Genomic DNA, 19,475 nt, shown 5'->3' with positions numbered 1-19,475 from the left:
TGGGGATCATTGGTGTTAAAACGGCTTTCTTGTACTCACAAATACAAACAGCACTGCTCTGCATTTATTAATATGTGAATGTATATGGGTACTGCTGTTCAATGAATAGCAATGTATGGCCACTGCATAACCACCACATTTCTGCATATAAACATGCACAATGCCATTAAGCCCCAGCACCAACTGAGCTGCAGAAGTACCCTCATCGCTGCAGCCTACAGGGCATCAGTAAGGTTACCCCAATGACTCAGAGTCTGACTCAATACATCCAAGAAGGCAAATGCACATACCACATGATAAAATGCAGTGGAAAGAACAAATAATGCACCTAACTGGATGATGAATATGTAACCAGGGCCTGTTTAATAAAATGTAGTCAAACACAGTATTTACTCAACTGCCATCTCACTAATCACCAGCAGCAGCCTTGCTTCTAAACATTTTTTCTTTAAAACAAAAAAAAACACCCACAAATTTTCCTTCCCCACCCTCCCGAAAAAAGCTGAATCTCTCGTTTTAGGATTCAACATCCCCACTTCCCTTTAACTGCTTTAAATAAAAGGCAACCAGAACAAAACAGTTGAAACAATGGAAAATGAGCATATAAAGTGGTTGTCTACGTGGCATTAATGGTACTGGTGCTGCCGTGTGTGTGGAAATATACTCAGAGCTGTTAAAAACTTTCAGTCCAAGAGTTTCAAAATAAATTCACCATGGTTCAAACTCTGAAAACCGTTGCATTAACCAAAGTAACTTTATGGTATGCTGTACTTGGGACAAAAAAGAGGAAAGCTTGCTTGCTTTTTTCAAGCAAAAAACATTAAAACGTGAAGGAACAAATTAGCTTTCAAGATACTCTTAAATAACAGCAGTTTTGCCAGAGTACTTTGAAAAGCACAGTACACATTTAATGTTGTGCTTCCAGTATTTAATATTTCCAATTCCAATAGGTTGGAGGTCAGAGACAATCTCTCTTAGCATAGCCAATACAGGCCACTTGGATTTTAGATGGCAAAGTTGCAAATCGCATTTATTCCCATTGTTGGTAAAAAAAAAAAGACTTGAATGAAAAGATGATTATTTCAAAATAAATTATTTCCAAGTTGCTAAGTTTACGGCAGCAGACAATGCTCAGAGAAGTAACGTCGTCCGCTCAAAAACCTTAGGGGGGGAAATGTGGTAACACTGAACAAGTGCTTTTGTGTAGGCAACAATTTCTGACAGAGGCATTACATATGCCCTAGTAGGACTAAAAGAGGTATACTGTCTCTAAGTTTGTAACATACAAAACACAAAAAAAAAAATTCTCAAGTAAAAATCTGCCATTTTTTTCCTTTTCAAAATGATTGAACTGAAGAGAATCCATAAGCAACTGCTCAGACGTGACAAGCCCAGCTGGTTCCCTGTGCTTCCAAGGAGTGAGGTGGAAGGGAGGGGGTGGAAAGGGGTGACCAGGCTGTTGCCAGGGTTACAAGTAGTCAGGAGGGTGACATCAAGGCTGGGCTCCAGCAGTGGCAGGAACCGGCGTCCCCAGGGTGTTGGTAGCAGAGATGACTGGCGAGCCAGCAAGGGGTCCCAGTGGTGAGGAGGTTGGCATTGCAGATATCCCTGTGGACAAACAGATTAAACAATATCAACCACATGAAGGAATAAAACATTTTTGAACAGATTTAAAGTTAGTGGACGTCAACCAGTAGGAAAGCCCACCCGTCTGGTACAAGATGCTAAAGGCAGCAAAACTGACCTGACATCATACTGGCTGAGCTGATTGGAGTGCTACCAGTTGGCATGTTAGCACAGGAGCCCATTCGGGATTGGTCTTTCACTATTGGGTCTGTGGAGCAAAACAGAATAAAAACTTGGTACAAGCATGTGTTTGTATCCACTCGTTATCACCTTTTCCACAACCAACAATGAACCATTGTGGCCTCCATCGTTCCTTGATCATTGTTACTGGATTTAATTTGTTCATTTCATCTTTCCATACCACTAGATTCCCACTCCCCTGACTCTCATCTGAAGGGTCTCGACCAGAAATGACACCTATTCCTTTTCTCCAGAGATGCTGCCCGACTCACTGAGTTACTCCAGCATTTTGTGTCCATCTACAAGCATGCACAATATCTCTTGCTTTTTCCTTCAACAAGGATATGATCAGTTTGTTGAAATATCCAAATCAATTTTCTTTTTTAATCCATTCCCTCTGTTCCCAATAGTGAAAGAAAGCCTGTCTTTTTTAATTGGTTGAAGGAAACATGTTGCAAGCTCCCTCTGACATTCCCGACCTTGGCAAAGGAACTCATTTGCACCTAGTGTTTAGTTGGCAATAAAAGACCGACGCGGTTGTGGAATAGTAGAATGGTGTCCTTCCGATGGGAATTGGAAACAAGACCCAGCCCTGGCAATCTAAGAGAACAGGACTTACAAAAATAAGGATGCTCCATAGCTTCTCGTGCTGTTAGACGCGTTTGGTGATCGTATCGTAGCAGCTTATCCAAGAAATCCAGTGCTTCTGAACTGACAAGATGCTGATTTTCACTGTGGACAAAGCGTTCCCATCTTTTACGGGAGTGTCTGAAACAGAGTAAGAGCGGGTCACCCAACTTTGCCCGATATTGTTTCTGTGCACAAAACATTAAAAGGCACAATTTATTTGTCATTTATATGCTGTTACATAAATGATATATCATCCCATTTTAACACAAGATATTTACTAACCTTCCCAGGATATCATTAAACCGAGGATCCAGCTCAATGTTGTACTTGTCAATGTAGTCATATAGGTCTTCCGTGCCTAGCACTTTGGCTATTCTGACCAACTTCAGGGACAGAGGGGAAAGAAATTGAAATTGTTCAGAGAAACAAAGATTATACATGAGTGTTAACCCTTAAATTAATTTGAATTTCCTTATAAAATAACAAATCTCACTGGGAAAATTTGATTTTGATAGCAATTTGTTTGTACTGACCATGTAATCAGTTAAAACTATGTAGAGATGAATCCATAATAGAGAACCAGTGAGTTTTGCAACGTCACCAATCGCTTTGTGAAGCAATTAGTGACGTTACAAAACTCACTGGTTCACACTCAGTGTAAGGTAACACCCATGCACTTGCTGGGTTTCAAGATGTTACAATTTCTCAGGTGTTCCTGTATTCCCTATGCACCTCGTCTTGGGAAACAATTCAAATGTTTCAACCTGGGTTGAAATTTTAAATAAGCCGAGTTAATCAGATTTTATCATTCTAATTTACATAACAGTTAATCATGGGTTTGTCAGAAAGGTTTCATTCTGATTTAGTTTAATTGATTTTACCACATGACCTAAGACGCAGGAGCAGAATGAGTAGGGTGCTGACATGGATAGAGAACTGGTTATTGGCAGACATGAAACAAAGAGTAGGAAATAACAGGTCCATTTCAGAATGGCAACCAGTGACTAGTGGGTTGCCGCAAGGCTCAGTGCTGGGACCCCAGCTATTTACAATATATATTAACGATTTAGACGAAGGAATTAAATGTAACATCTCCAGATTTGCGGATGACACAAAGCTGTGAGCTGCTCGGAGGATGCTATGAGGCTGCAGAGTGACTTGGATAGTTGGGTGAGTGGGCAGATGCATGGGAGCTGCAGTATAATGTGGATAAATGTGAGGTTATACACTTTAGTGGCAAGCAGAATTCAGATTATTATCTGAATGGTGTCAGATTAGGAAAAGGGGAGGCGCAACAAGAGCCGGGTGTCCTTGTACATCAGTCACTGAAAGTAAGTATGCAGATACAGCAGGCAGTGAAGAAAGCAAATTTTCTAATTAGGCCATTCAGGCTATTGCGTCTGCTGCACTTTTCAATCATGGCCGATCTATTTTCCCCTCTCAACCCCATTTTCTTGCCATCTGCCCATAACTAACACCCTTACTAATCAAGAATCTATCAATCGATGCTTTAAAAATACCTCATGACTTGGCCTCCAAAAGGTCTGTGCCAACGAATTTCACCACCCTCTGGCTAAAGAAATTCTTCCTGATCTCCATTCTGATGTACGTCCTTTTATTCTGAGGCGGTGCCCTCTAGTTCTAGATGTTCCCATTACTGGAAACATTCTTTTCACATCCACTCTCGCTAGGCCTTTCATTATCCGGTAAGTTTCATTGACATCCCCCCTTAATGTAGTTGAATTGAAACCCATGAAAATAGTTTGAATTTTAATGATTCATGAAATGGCAAATCCAAATGTCTAGAAAGCCTATAAAATAAAAATGTGTGGATGGATTTCCTGCAGTGATAATTCAGACAAGGCTAACTCATACATAACTTAAGAAACAACCAGATACTGGTGTTTATTCTGGGGGATTACAGACATGCACCTTCCTTCCAGACAAGGACAGTTAATATTGGTAAATTGTTTCGTTAATCCATATTTATTTTGCAACTTGCCCTGATACAAGAAAGGAGTTTTCAAATAAAAGGCCAATACAAAAGCTTTTTTCCCCCCCCACCAAAACACAAATATATTTTATACACCCAGCATGGATCTTAAAATCTTCAATGCATCCCATTGTTTTTGTGGAGCTTTAGGTAGGTTATGCCACCCACCCGTGTCACCACAGTGCCACGGTGAAGGGAAATGTGAATTCAAGTTATAGACGTGTGCCAATCAACCGAACAATTCTGAAGACTGGAAGTGGTATAAAAGGTAGCAAAGTACACTGTCGCAATTAATTTACACACTTGTAACCAGGATGCTAATTACACATTTCAAGTAAATTTGATACATTATGTATAATTAAATCCCACTTATATAAATGTATTTTCATAACTTAAAAACTAGCTACTATTATGTCAGAAGTTGTATTCTCAGGATTCTTCACCTCAAATTAGCCACAATGTCATACCAGCTATTCCTCTGCAATGAGTTTTAGTTTTTACACTCTGAATATTATGCCATGTGGAATAATCAAATTGTCTTGGAGTTGAAGCAAGGAAATTCTATCAAAACAAAATGGAAAATGACAGATAAGAAGGGCTATTGAACCGCAGAGGGATAAATGGAAGTAAAGAAACTGATCAACCATGACTTTACTAAATGCCAAATCTGACCAAGTAGGACAAATTTAAACACTCTAGTTTCTTGGTTGGGGATGGCTGCGACTAACAAAATAATCTACTGCAAAGGAGAAGAAATCTTCCAGAGGGAACTTATGGGGGCAGCGCAATGGCACAGCAGTAGAGTGGCTGCCTTACAGCGCCAGAGACCCAGGTTCAATCATCACTACGGGGGCTGTCTGCCCAGAGTTTGTACGTTCTGCCTGTGACCGCGCAAGTTTTCTTTGGGTGCTCCGGTTTCCTCCAATGTTCCAAAGACGTGGAAGTTTGCAGGATAATTGGCTCCTCTAAATTATCCCTGAAGTGTAGGATAGAACTAGTGGACGAATTGCGAGTCAGTGTGGATTCAGTGGGCTGAAGGGCCTGTTTCCACGGTGTATTTCTCAACTTAAACTGAATTTAGCAAGTGCAGTGTCTTCGAACGAGGAACTTCAGGCTAATTACTTGAACTTGACTGAGATGAACACTACTATTTCAACTGACAAAGCATTTGAAACTCTTGATTGTCCCAAAAAGCAGTATACAAAGTACTTTCATTGATTAGCTGGTTGGACCCATTTGAAGTCGTGGCAGTGCAAAAAGTTGCATTCTTAAAAACAAGCCCTTGCATAATGAAAAAGTGAAGATTCTTACCTGATCATAATTATCATGCCCGTGGAAAAATGGCTCTTTTCTGAATATCATGCTGGCAAGCATGCAACCTAAACTCCACATGTCTAGACTGTAATCGTACATCTGCAATGAACCAAACAAAATGTTTTCAGGAAGTGGAAATTACAGGGGACCACTTGAAATAATGAAAATAAATCTTTTAAACCCCTTTCAAAAGAATTTGGGTGCACAATTACCATGTAAAATATTCCAAGGTTATAAGTGACATGGTAAGTGGAAACACTAAAGCAGCCATATGATCAGCTCCTGAAACATTGATTTGAATTAAACATTGCAACAATCTCAGTTGCTGAAATGCATCCCTTAGAAAATGGTTGCCACCAACTCCCCTATTACACATGAGAATTCTAAATTAACAAATCTTCCATCCATAAAATTCTTCAACAGTCATTTCTTAACATTCACCCCTTCTGGGGTTGCAGCCTTTTGTTCATGTTAAAGGAGCAGAATTAGGACATTTGATCCATAAAGTCTGCTCGCCCTTTAATCATGGCTGATCTATCTTTCCCTCTCAACCCCATTCTCCTGCCTTCTCCCCATAACCCGACACCCTTACTAATCCGTACTTTTTGTCAAAGGGTATTTTATTGTCACATGTACCAATGAAGGTACAGTGAAACTTGATTTATCATTTGGAGGCATTAGTGTTACTCTTGTACCTCGCAGTATGAATTTTCATGAGTTAATTTATAAATAGCCAATCTTTTCTGCACAAGGTTATCACCAATAATCTCCAACCCAGGACAGATTTTTCAAGGGGCTATAAGAGAGCAACTATGAACAGCAACCCTAAATGATGCTCCACATTTCATCCTTAAAAGGCAGTGCTTCAATTAAGACGTTAGCTCAGCCTGGACCAATGATTAAACTTGGGACTACTTTTGTATTAATCTTTCAGTTCAGAAGATCTGAGTGTACTCTAATTGTTATAAAGTACTTAGATGTTTAGTAATTATTGTAAAATAGGGAAATTAGAAAACAAACTTCACATAGCAAAATTCTATTAACAGTAAAGAATTGTTAAAGAAGCAGCATGCAATGGCGAAGAAGCCACTGAACAACCATGTCCAAAATTAAAGAATACGCTGCGGTTCTCCTTAAAGTACCCGAGAGGCAGGCTTGAAAATCAGTACATTCAGCAGTGCCACACTTTCTCAATTCTAATCAGGAGTGTCAGCAGAGGTTATGTGATCAACACCTGGCATCTAAAACTCACATATATCTAAATCAGGCAAAGGAGCCAAAGATGGTGCCATTTTTATATACAATGATCTAATCTAATTCAAACAACACTTTCTTAATAAGTAAAGATAGACACAAAAATCTGGAGTAACTAAGAGGGACAGGCAGCATCTCTGTGCTGGCTCAAAGGGCTGAATGGCCTCCTCCTGCACCTAATTTCTATGTGTTTTTCTATGAGAGAAGGAATGGGTGACGTTTGGGTCGATACCCTTCATTGGATTTAATGTCCTTTTCCTGTCCTACCAAACCTTGCTCCGAAATCCTAAAAACAAGACATCCTAAATAAACCAAAATATGAATTTAATCAAATAAATCTGAAAGGTTATAAAGATAAAATCAACTGCAGACCATTTGATTTTATACTCAAAAAAGTGCAACACCAACAGAGGTGTTTATACTCCTAAACATGAAGAGGAAAACTGGTGTTTTGAAGTAGCATTCTAAATGCCATCTCTAATAGAAGAGATCAGAAAAAGCACAACTAGAATTTACCAAAGTAATCGCAGCCTCGGTTTCTAACAATTGTCTTTGAAGGTCACCTTTTGTCTACCTATCGGCAATTTGTTTGTCAACTGCCAAGTACATTATTTTTGTTAGTGTCCTGAATATCAATTCCAGCTCTCCTTTGAGAAGCTGACACCTTTTTATAAACACACTTTCTTAGAGTTTCGTTATTTACTTTGGATGTCAAAATGTTTGTCTGAAATCAGTGTTTAAAAGGCTTTTTTTTCCAATGCAATACTCCACAATTATCAAGTCATTCAGTACAACACCGGGCATGTAATTAGCTACTGTGAAACTGTCTCCAGATCCCTCAAACTAGTTATTTGGACTAGCATCTTCCCACATCAGTGACAGCCTCAATGTCGCAGGGCACTTGTGGTGTTTAAAATTCTCTTGGCTGTTCAACACACATCGAGATTATGAAAAGATCTCATCCAGAAACCTCTTAAGCTAATTCTCCGGTTTAGTTTAGTTTAAAGATGCAGCATGGAAACAGGCTCTTCGTCCTTCCAAGTCCATGCTGACCATCCATCTGTTCACACTAGTTTTTTTCTGAAGCGTTTCACTGTACCTCGGTAGAGGTGACAATAAACTCAAGTCAAACTAAACTCAAACACTAGTTCTATGTTATCCCACTTTCTCATCCACTCCTTACAGACTAGGGGCAATATTACAATGGTCAATAAAAATCTACAAGCCCACACATCTTTGGGACGTGGGAGGAAACCGGAGCACCTAGAGGAATCCCACACAGTCACAGGAAGAATGTGCAAACTTCATACAGACAGGACCCAAGGTCAGAATGGAACCCGGGTCTCTGGCGCTATGAGGTAACAATTCTACCATCTACGTCACTGTGTCATCTTGTTTATTCTATTTCCATGTACTTAATGCTAGTGTGAATAAGATCCAAAGTGGCATGTAATCATTGATGCAAGAGCAGGTAATCAACCGTCCAAAGATACCACGAAGTTTAAGAGTCCAATTTCAAATATTCTACATCCATCACAAGAATGGAAGTAACTAAATTTGTCTTCTGAAAAGGATAAAGGGCCAATAAAACTCTTCTCCAAGACATTCCCTCATGCTTTGCTCAAGGATATTTTATGCAATGACACATTTTACAATGGAGCCTAAAGAAGCTTCTTTTCTTGCTCTTTAATTTTTACTGAATACAAATTGCAAAGGATGGCAGTGGAGGGGTAGAAGGCAAGATAAGATAAAGGGGAAATGTCGATATCTATCAAACATTTTCTTTCTAACATAGCTGAGGGAGATCAAAAGTAAAGAAATCTGTGGATGCTCGAAATCTAAATTAAAAACAGAAGATGCTTGAAATACTCAGGCCAGGTGACATGTGTTAAAAGAGAAAGTTAACAGTTGATTACCTTCCATTATTATGATGGCAAGACAAGATGATAAGGAAGTTAGATAGATGCACAGAGCCTTTGTTTGGACAGCAGCAAAGAAGGAAGGCAAAGAAGGTACGCTGATTTTGTAATAAAAATATTGGTTTGTAATAGCCCAACCATTGCTAACACCTTTTAGGAAAGATTTCAATGCCTGTAAGTATGCAGAGGAGAGACTATAATGTTCAGAGGAGAAGAATTCAACGTGCGTAGAGAGAAGTTAGATATATTTTCCACATTGCAAAAAAAAATGTTGTAACCAATTATTGGAAAAAGCTATTTTCCCTCCGCTGCACAAATTTTGACTTTTGTAGATAAAACTTTACCCATTCGAGCCAAGCCTGGATCACACAATTTATTATTTTGGGAAAATGCCCTGGAGTTATTAAAAGTTATGAAAAGTGCTCAGCCTGCATCAGCAAAAGATATTACAATCGACTTCCTTTAAAATTGACCATTTAATTTGCCAGATTCAACGTACATAAACAGCATCTCAGGTTCAAATGAGCAAAACAAACCATTTTGAGTGTTTGCAATTACCCAAACTCTTCATAGCTATGTCAGGTTGAATTTTCTCTTGCCAAATGCTTAAAAAATGCTTGGAACTTTTAATATCCTTTTCACTTTTATCATTTTTTTAGATAAAATGGAAAAAAGGAAAATTTGTTAGAACACAGAATATAGTACAGGGCAGCACAGAAACAAGCCCTTTGGCCCACAACCTATAGAATTCACATTTTAAAGAACATAATGCCCAGATCCCTTTTTAACTGAACTGTCTGAAAAAACATTGTTCATTGTCTCCATAAACTTCAAGAGTAGAAACAGGTAAATTAAATCTGCATTTATAAAATCACTTGCAATCTGATTGAAAATTCACCAAAAGGATTTTGTCTGTGGGAGATTTTTAAGGCAGAGATAGATAGATGCTTGATTAGTACAGTTGTGAGGGGTTATGAGAATAAGGCAGGATAATGTGGTTAAGAGGGAGGGATAGATCAGCCATGATTGAATGGCGGAGCAGTGTTCATGGGTCGGATGGCCCCTAATTCTGCTCCTATCATATTACCTTATGATCCATTTTTGAAAATGCTAGCAAGGAAACTAAGTTTTCTGGAAATCTCTCTCCAATGAAATTAGTTACTTTGAAAACTGAGAAGAGGAATGATTTAAAAGTGAAATAAAGGACAATAGGAAAAAAAATGACTGGGTTATAAAATTTGGATCTGTTCATAGAGACTGTGGAGGTTCACTTGAAGGTCCCAGGAAAGAAGGTAAGAGTAGAAGTCTGCGTTGGATTCTAATTTCAACAACAGTTCAATGACAAGACCTTGGAAGGGTTTCATAAAAGTCTGAAGCAGTCAGAAATAATATTTTTCAACTGAACAAGTTTATTTAACCTGCCTGGTATCTAAAGCTAATATAACCCGTCTGGTTACAATAATATTTTATGGGTCTTTATATCCCATTTATTTAAGGTGGACTATAATCTAGCATCTAGAAGCTGACCTGCTAGAAGCTTCCAGTGTCAAGATAATCATAAATAACCTGATTATTTATACTCACAATTAAAAATGTCTAAACTCCAAGCTATTAGAAGTGTTTGAAAATAGTAGAGGTTGCAACTGAATAAATCAACTGTATAATCTTACAAGTTTGATCATGTAAGGCAATATCCCATGATGTTTTCTAGACCACAGCATATGAAACCTCATGGTGGCATGTGATGTGTCTAGTGGGCAATGAGTACTGTACCAATTTTCGGTTGGGTCTTTGTTAATTATGCTGACATAACATTGGCTGAATAGAATTCAAGTTCACCCACAGAGGAGCCTTAGATTTTGAATGCAAAGAAAACGTGCTGACCCCAAAAAATAGATTTTTTTTGCACTATATTCCACATCTACAATCTGCATATTAAATTGAAGATGGACACAAAATGCTGGAGTAACTCAGTGGCCCAGAGGAGGGGCCGAGGAAGGATCCCAACCCAAAACATCAACCAACCTTTTTATCCAGAGATGCTGCCTGACCCACTGAGTTACTTCAACACATTGTGTCTATCTTCAATATGTACCAGCATCTACAGTTCCTTTCTGCACACTTCTGCATATTAAAATCGTTGCCAATTTAAATAAAGCCTTAAACCAAATAAAACAGATGTTGGACATCTGGCAAAGAGGAGACAGGATTGCTGGAAGTACCCTGTAGGTCAGCAGCTGTTGTGTTCTGATGTCAAGACACTGACCCAAAACCTTGTTCTGGTTTCTGTCTCCATAGCTGATTTGAGGATTTCGATTTACTTCATACCTACCAAAGTACTTGACCTGTGTACTAAACTGGTAAAACTAACCAAATAAGGTGGGTACAATCAGGAAAAAATACCAGAGCAAATTAATTCAGTGCAGACGTTTAAAAAAAAAATGTTTCTTGGCCTCACCTGATAATCTACAAGTAGTTCGGGTCCCTTGAAGTACCTGGAAGCCACTCGAACATTGTACTCCTGGCCAGGATGGTAGAATTCTGCCAGCCCCCAATCTATCAGCCGCAACTAGTCAAAGATAAAACAGGCCACAGATTGGCATAGATGTCATTTTCATTTAATTAGGTCAGAGCAAGTGATTGAACTAATTAGAACTGAGGAATGGAAGATTAACAAACTAACAGCCTCTTTTGAAACCTCAAAAACCTTATCTAAACCTCATCATTTCCACACATTGCGGAGACATTACGCCAGTGCCAAGACTAATGACATCCCCACTGAATCCTTTACCAGCAATAACTCAAAGCTAACACCTATATAAAAAATACTGACAACATGCATCAAGTATTTGTTCACCACCGTTATCAGGAACCGGCCTGACTGCATTTATTAAATTTACAGCATTTTGATATCAATTATAACCATTCACCCACTAGAACAGGGGTGTAGCACTTATACACCCACTCGTTGGTGGTTGAATTAGTTATACCTATCGCTTTAATAGAAGGGTTGATGAGGATAAGGTGCTAGATACGTCTCCACAGACCTTAGCAAGGCAAAAGTACAACACAGTTCAATATGCTTGCAAACAGCCAACGCAATACGAAGCAGACATGTTGGTGCTGAAGACAACGTTGAACCATTTGCAACAATTTTTAACGAGAGGTTTTAAGCAGTTAATCTGTCTTCCCCTACTGATAGCTTTCCCTTCACAGATGTGTCTTCAATCAATTCACTCCACAAGAAGCGACAAAGAAATGGTTGATTGCATCAGATACATAAGAGGTTATAGACCTCAAAATCATACAGGATATTCTGAAGACATGCACTCCAGAAATAGCTTCACCTTTAATTCAAGGTGTTACAGCACATAGAACAGAATCCACTGAGCAGTGTTGAGATATGTTACCACAATAAGCGAGTTCGGTATTCCGACTGCGCGTGCCCACGTCATAGGTCACTAGCGATAAACAGTCTAGGCAACGGTGGTGCTGCTTGTGTGCAGGCTAGCGTTTTCTCCGTGGTCGGGGTCTGGCCTGGCTCTCCTTTGCTGCGGGTGCTGTTGAGTTGCTGTTGGGCCGTCCCCGTCCTCTCACCGGTGTTCCGTCACTGTCCGGGTGGCACCGCTGGCTCCAGCTCGGTTCTGCCTTTCCAGCCGGGTTGGCCGGCTGCCCTGGACTGGCCGGGTCGGGCCAGGCCCCCCGTCGCTGCGGGCGTAGTTGCTGCTGGACCGTCCCCGTTCCCTCCCGGGAGTCCTGTCCCTGTCTGGGGGCGGCCCCGGACTAGCTGCCAGCGCGGGGGAAGGAGCTGGCTCTGCTCTGGCTCCCGGGGGGGCCGTTCCCCAGCGACCATCGGCTGCGCCTCTCGCTTTTCCAGTGGCTGTTGAGAACTTACATTCTCTCAATGGGAAAGATGCCACCGCCCCTTGCCCCCTCATCTTTCACACTAGAGTACAACAGCACCCACAAACTCGGAGGGGAGGGTGACACCCTATGGGAGACGGCACCCAGCCACAGCTTGGGAGAGGCAACATCCTGATTCACTTCTCTTCTCCATCTCCACCTCAGTCCGACACCGAGATTGTGATGAAGATGGGCAGCCGCCGGCCCCAGCCCGCCTCCCAACTCGTATCTGCCTCCTCTATCTGCCCCCGACAAATACAAACTTAAAAAAAGACCAAAGAAATCGGACCCAAACTATACTCACTGAAATTACAGCACTTTGTTCGATTTTTATTTATACGTTTGACCTTTGACAAATCCAATGATTCCTTGCATTTTTTCGGAATACCAAACTCGCTTATAATGAAAGCAGGAGAAAACTAACCCAACCAACTCCAGCCCTAATCAAAGGTAGACACAAAATGCTGAAGTAACTCAGCAGGACAGGCAGCATCTCTGGAGAGAAGTAATGGGTGACGTTTCAGGTCTATACCCTTCTTCAGACTCTCCCCCTCTGTGGTTCCTCCTACACATCCAGCCCTAATCAATCTAGTCTCAACCATCAGTAAGCGCTAGCAAGTGCATTTATTTATCAATAACTTGCTCAACAGCATCAGTCCAGTCCAACTTGAACTACACGGGTCCAGACCTCATTGAGGCCTCAATCAATATATTGAATTCCAAGGGTGAAACAAGGACACAGTCAGTCAAGGCAGCATTTGACTGACTGCAGCATCAACTAGCACTAGAAAAAATGAAAACTATGTTAATCAGGACAAAACTCTCTACGGTCCAGAATGTGGCTGGGATAAAGGTAGCAGCTGTTTTGGTTGGTAGCCATCATCTTGCCCCAGGCCATTCTCTCTAGAGTTCCTCAAGGCGGTATGCAGCAGCTAAACTTCACCTTCAATTGCTTTAATTTCATCACAAAGTTTAAATCCATTTGCAAATACTTAGATAACATTTAATACTGGACCAAATGGTGGGAAACATCTGCAGCACATGTGGCAAGTAACTACAATCTTCAATAAAAAGAGAAATAACCAACTCCCTTTGATGAGGGATGGAACAAAAGTGCATTCTGTCAACATTCGCTAGCCATAATTTTAACTAAATTGGCCAAATAAATCTTGTGACTAAACAAGTAGATTAGAGAGTGGGTATCCTGCAGTGAGTGACTGCCATCTAACTTCAAAGAGCTTTTCACCATCCATGAGCTCCAAAATCAACAATATTTTCCTCATGAAACTAAAGGACCTGCAGATGCTGGTTTATACCTTGACACATAATGCTGGAGTAACTCAACGGGTCAGGCAGCATCTCTGCAGAAAATGCATAGGTCACGTTTTGGGTTGGGACCGTTCTTCTGAAGAGTTCTGCTGAGTTACTCAGGCATTTTTTGTCTATCTTTGGTCAACACTTTCCTCATGTTTGGCTGAATGCAACTTCAATCAACACTCAAAAAGCTTGACACCACCCAGGTCTAAACAGCTTGCTTGATCAATAGCCCATCCTCCAGCTTAAGTATTCATTCCCTTAATCATAATCACAGAACAACAGATTGGCAGTAATTCACTAAAGCTTCCAACAATACCTTAAAAACCCATAGGTTCCATCCCTTGCCAAAGAAAGAGCAACAAGGCCAGGGCACTCTGCCATCTTCAAGTCACACACCATTCCTAATTGATAGCTCTACTGATCATTCCCAGGCCAAAACCGTAAAACCTCATAAGGAACAACATTACTGAGGTTTATCTGCAATGCAGCGGTTTGAAGTGCAGTTCACCATCATAATCATCTTCTCTAGATAGCCAATAAAAGTTCCTGCCAGCAGCAGGAACATCCATGCATGACTAAAACACAGCCCTGGTAGAAATTTAATGATCTAACTGTGTGTAGGTAATAGCATTTTACTTAATAGCATTTTACTTCTAAATTACAAATATTTGAATTTACATTTTGTCTAAGTTGATTCAATGGACTGTCTTAAGCCTTACAAAGGAATTACAAGACAGTGAAGAAACCCTCTGTGTTCACAGAATTATTTTTGATCCCAAAAATAATGAAAAACATCCAAACATAACAAATCAAAGGCAATCATTTATCCTTCCGTATGTATAACTTAATTTGTTTTGTCTTGGCTGGTTTATTTGAATAAATTTAAATGTAGCCCAATTACCAACCCTTTCACTAACTAAAAACACAAGCAAAAACCAGACTGCTGTAGAAACTCAGCATGCCAGGCAGCACCTGTAGAGAGAAATGGATGGTTGGTGTTTCCGTTTGAGACCCTTCCTCTGGACCTGTTGAGTTCCTCCAGTAGTTTGCTTTTTGCTCTGGTTTCCAGCATTACTAGTCTTTTATGCCCAAGAAAACACACCAAAGACTACCATTGTTGGAAACTGAAGCAAAAAGCAAACTGCTAAAAATAAAAGTTTTCTTCACTGACTACTTATAACCTCATGCACAAGTTGGACAGAAAGATGCACTTTTTACCAGTTTTACGCTGAATGATATAACCCAGATCTGAAACATCATTACTTACAAATCAGTCAAATAAATAACACAGCAATACAACATTTCAGACTACCATAACTAGAATCACAGTTGAAAAAAAAACAATGCATGAGGCAATTACAATCATTACTTGTTCTAAAATAACTACCGTATTTCTAAGCAATGAAGACGCACCTGCGTCGAAGACGCACCCCTATTTTGAGTTGCTATATTTTGAAAAACGGCTGGCGGGACAGGATCAAGGGTTTGGTTTAGTCAGTAGAAAGGAAGATGTGCAACTCCTTCACGGAGGCAATGAGGACTGGGGAGCCTCCATCTTCGCCCGTCCCCACAATGCTCTGTGTGGTTCAGGTCTGAGGGACGGGAACTTCCTGGCACAGGAAGATCACATAACGGGGGGAGAGAGAGAGAGAGCGCCCGGGACGGAGAAGCCAGCCATTCGCCCAGTAGCTACCCGCCAACCACCACCTCCACCGGTTGCGTCTGTGCCGAAGCAAACCGTGGCTGGCGGGCAAGCGGGTCTACAGAAGGCACTGTGGTGGCGGCCGGTTGCACTGTCCTGTCCCGGCATCAGTGGTGAATCAGTTGCCGGCCCCCTCCTTCTCAACGCTCCTGCCCTCCCAGCAACTTTACCCCTGGCAGCCCAGCCAAGTTTACTACTTTGTACAACCCACGCCGTGCTGACCCAGGCCAGACTCCCCACATGCTGTGGAAAGGAACTCCCCCCCCACCCCCGCAGCGCTATCCTTTTACAGCTGCTTCCCACTTCACACAGTTCCAGGTTCGAAGGCGTGGCAGGTTCCGCGGAGCAGTCGCTACGAGAATGGCATTGCTCGGCCTAAACTTCGGCCTCCAAGACGCAGGTAAATGTTCGAGCCTTATTTTAGGGTAAAAAATAGCGTCTTCATTGCCGGGAAATACGGTAATTCCAATCAATACAAGCTTTGAAAGCTGCTATATATCAGCTGCAACACTAAAAAATGAAACATGAAAACACTAATTTGAACACTGCCTTTGGTTAATTCTCTTTGATTTGCAGAAATCAGAAAGCATTACCTATACGAGTTTAATTGTAATTGTTAAATATTTCAAAGGGAAAATGGATCATTTTCTGTAACCTGTACTAAAGTAGTGGGTTATTTCACCTTACCTTTCTGTGCTCATGGTCGATCATAACATTGTGTGGTTTAACATCTCTGTGCATGATTCCCATACTATGGCAATAATCCAGGGCCTGTAAACATAGGTGTATTCTCAGATGAAATACAAGAGTCCTATTAGGATTTCACGCCATCAGGAACTGATTTTGTTTGTTATGTTAGAAGCATTATCCATCATCACCCAATTTGGATGGATTCTCCCATACAATTTCACCAGAAAATGTCTTAGCCTGTGTGTGACATTTGGAAAATGATGACAGAAAAGTCACCAAGTGAATGTCTTAAGGTTTCCTTACCATGCACAAATTTATTTTGGCCAGAAAATTGAGACCAGTGCAAAAGGGGTTGATAAACATCTTCTAATTAATCATATTATAGGCACAATTATTAGCAAAAACGACATGTTTACACCTACACTGTTCTAATTGGCAAAGTATCCACTTTATCAAAAGACAACTGAGAAGGAGAAAATAGGGATTTGGCGGCAAAGTAACGTAATGCACTGTGATGATGATAATCTCATTAAAGGCATTACCTTGAATGAAGGTTTGAGTTTCTGTGTATAAAGTTAAAAAAATAATTGCAAATCATCCCAGGCAAGTTGTCCATTTATAACAGAGTAACATTCCAACAAATAAGCTCCTAGCAGTGAGCAAAGAGCACTTCAAATGGACATTGAAAATAATATTTTTGCAGATAATTATTCTTGAACATTGCAAAGAAAGGTGCAATTAGAGCTGGGTCTCTGCTTTGAACAATTAATGCCCATCTGTAATTCACTTTAAATATTATTTTCAGTTTTCTAACACCAAATTAATAATTTAACTTACAGCTGTAATGAGCAGCAAACATGAATGTGTCAAGGCTTTGGATCCGTATCTTCTTGTAGCGTAACATGATAAGGAGAGTGATGCTGCATAGTAGATCATGCATCTTTTAATATGATAAACAGCCTCACTTCTCAGGCGGCTGGTGAGTTTTGGCATGCAATCTTTCGAATAGCGAGGGAGATTTCTCTGGAATTTTGGCCAACATATTAAAACTGGCAGCAAAGTTGTGGGTGTATGGAAATATAAAAACTTCATAGCATCCTACAGCATGGAATAAGCCCTTTGCATCCAAGCTAGTCCCATTTGCTTGCGTCTGGCCCATATCCTTTCCTAGCCATGTACTGACAGTATCTAATGAAAGGTCTGCAAACTAAAACATTGGTTCCTCTTTCTACAGAAGCTGCCTGACATGTTTTCCAGTTTGTTGAATCTTACAGCATAAAATTCCATCACTCCACATTCTACATCAAAAAACCTCCTTGCCTTTGGCACATCAAGGTCATGGAAGCTCTTTTATAAATGGACGTTTTTCGTTCAATTACATCAGCATAATGTATACACCATTTGTATTAGTGGTGCAAGCCAAACCAGATCATGGGATGGAGTCAATGATCAGGCAATGATCAGACTTGCCACTCTATAATCTCAGTGCAACTGGTGGTGGCCTGTAGCTGGACTCCATGAGGTATCTTTAGGTTGATACCTTTCATTAGAAACTGTTAGAATATGGATAAGAAAGGTTTAGAAGGATATGGGCCACCTGCAGGCAAATGAGACTAGCTTGAATTGGGCACCTTGGTTGGCATGGATATGTTGGGCTATAGGGCCTGTTTCCATTCTGTATGACTATGGAATTACAATGGCATGGACTTCGGCGTATGCTTGACTACATTGCAGAAGTTATTCAGATTGTCAATCTGGGCTTCCCTGCAAAAGTTGCTCTGAATACTATAGGCACAATGTATGTGGAACAATATGAATTAGTCTGTATTAATTTGTATTAAAGAATCTTTTTTTTTCTCCATACTGGACAAAATTAACAATTCTAAAGTTAATACTTGCATCAATAGTATTGTGCATGTCCATAATTTTTTTTTAATAAACAACCCCATTGGCCCCCTTTGTAATTCATCAGCGAGTGATAACTTTCCAAGGACAAGTGTTAATCACAAAGGGGGAGAGAACATGAAATTGATTTGGATTTATAGATAAGAGCATCTTTCAGCAGTTAGAATACTAATGTCAATTTTTTGTGTTTACAGAATGGCCAATCTTACATAACCCATTCTAAATCAACATTATAACAATGGCTCGTGACGTGAAGACCAACTGTAAAGAATAGGAAACAAATTCCATGCGTGGTCTGCTTTATAGAATATTATGTAAAAATGAAAAACTATGAAGTTAATAAGCACAGGCGTCCTGCAGACATGACAAATAAAACTAAACAGGACAACTGGCCTGTGGACTGTGTAAAGATGAAATGCAGACAGGCAGCCTCCATTCAATTACATTTCACAGCCCCAAAATATAAAAATCTAACCAACAGCTGCATTAAACATTTAGTCTCAGAGAAGCAAGACTGCACCAAAACTACAGGGGCCTGTGGTCACACTGCAGAATAAAATCACAAAAACAGCGCTTTTCTGCATAAGCATTACAGTGTACACTTGACTTGTAGAATTGATGGATCATTTATATCAAAGTGCACTATGTAACTAATGCACTCCACGAAAGAAAAAAAGGCAGGGTAACTGCAGACAACCATTTACCAAAAAATATAAAAAATCTTTCAAGAGAGAATATGGGCCAAAAAAAAAAAAAAAATGCTTGTTGGATTCTTGTAATCTATAGATCAGGGGTATGGAGCAAAACTATAATAAAGCGATAGGCACAAAATGATGGAGTTACTCAACGTGTCAGGCAGCATCTCTAGAGAAAAAGAATAGGTGATGTTTCGGGTTGGAACCCTTCATCTTTATTGTTCCCTTATTCTTCTTCTGAAGAAGGACTCCAACCCGACACGTCACCTATTCCTTTTCTCCAGAGATGCTGCCTGGCCCTCTGAGTTACTACAACATTTTGCATCTATCTTCAGTATAAACCAGCA

The 19,475-nt window shown here is 40.3% G+C and overlaps 1 protein-coding gene across 2 annotated transcripts in view; it reads right to left on the bottom strand.

Annotated features, from left to right (window-relative positions):
- Window positions 1–342: 342 nt before the first annotated feature.
- Window positions 343–19,475, bottom strand: part of LOC129707311 (casein kinase II subunit alpha) — a 79,782-nt gene continuing 60,649 nt past the window's right edge. For both annotated transcript variants that reach the window (XM_055652251.1, XM_055652250.1), the window contains exons 7-13: window positions 16,526–16,609; window positions 11,375–11,485; window positions 5,741–5,842; window positions 2,719–2,819; window positions 2,426–2,574; window positions 1,745–1,834; window positions 343–1,608 (exon numbers count right to left, since the gene is read on the bottom strand). In XM_055652251.1, coding sequence (XP_055508226.1) covers window positions 1,493–1,608; window positions 1,745–1,834; window positions 2,426–2,574; window positions 2,719–2,819; window positions 5,741–5,842; window positions 11,375–11,485; window positions 16,526–16,609 — 753 coding nt within the window. In that variant the 3' untranslated portion in view covers window positions 343–1,492. The remainder of the gene's footprint in view (window positions 1,609–1,744; window positions 1,835–2,425; window positions 2,575–2,718; window positions 2,820–5,740; window positions 5,843–11,374; window positions 11,486–16,525; window positions 16,610–19,475) is intronic.

The sequence above is a fragment of the Leucoraja erinacea genome, chromosome 21, assembly GCF_028641065.1.
Source record: "Leucoraja erinacea ecotype New England chromosome 21, Leri_hhj_1, whole genome shotgun sequence".
NCBI classification, from domain to species: domain Eukaryota; kingdom Metazoa; phylum Chordata; class Chondrichthyes; order Rajiformes; family Rajidae; genus Leucoraja; species Leucoraja erinaceus.
Note: the sequence above shows the minus strand (reverse complement) of the source record. Positions and strands in the feature narration are given on the sequence as shown.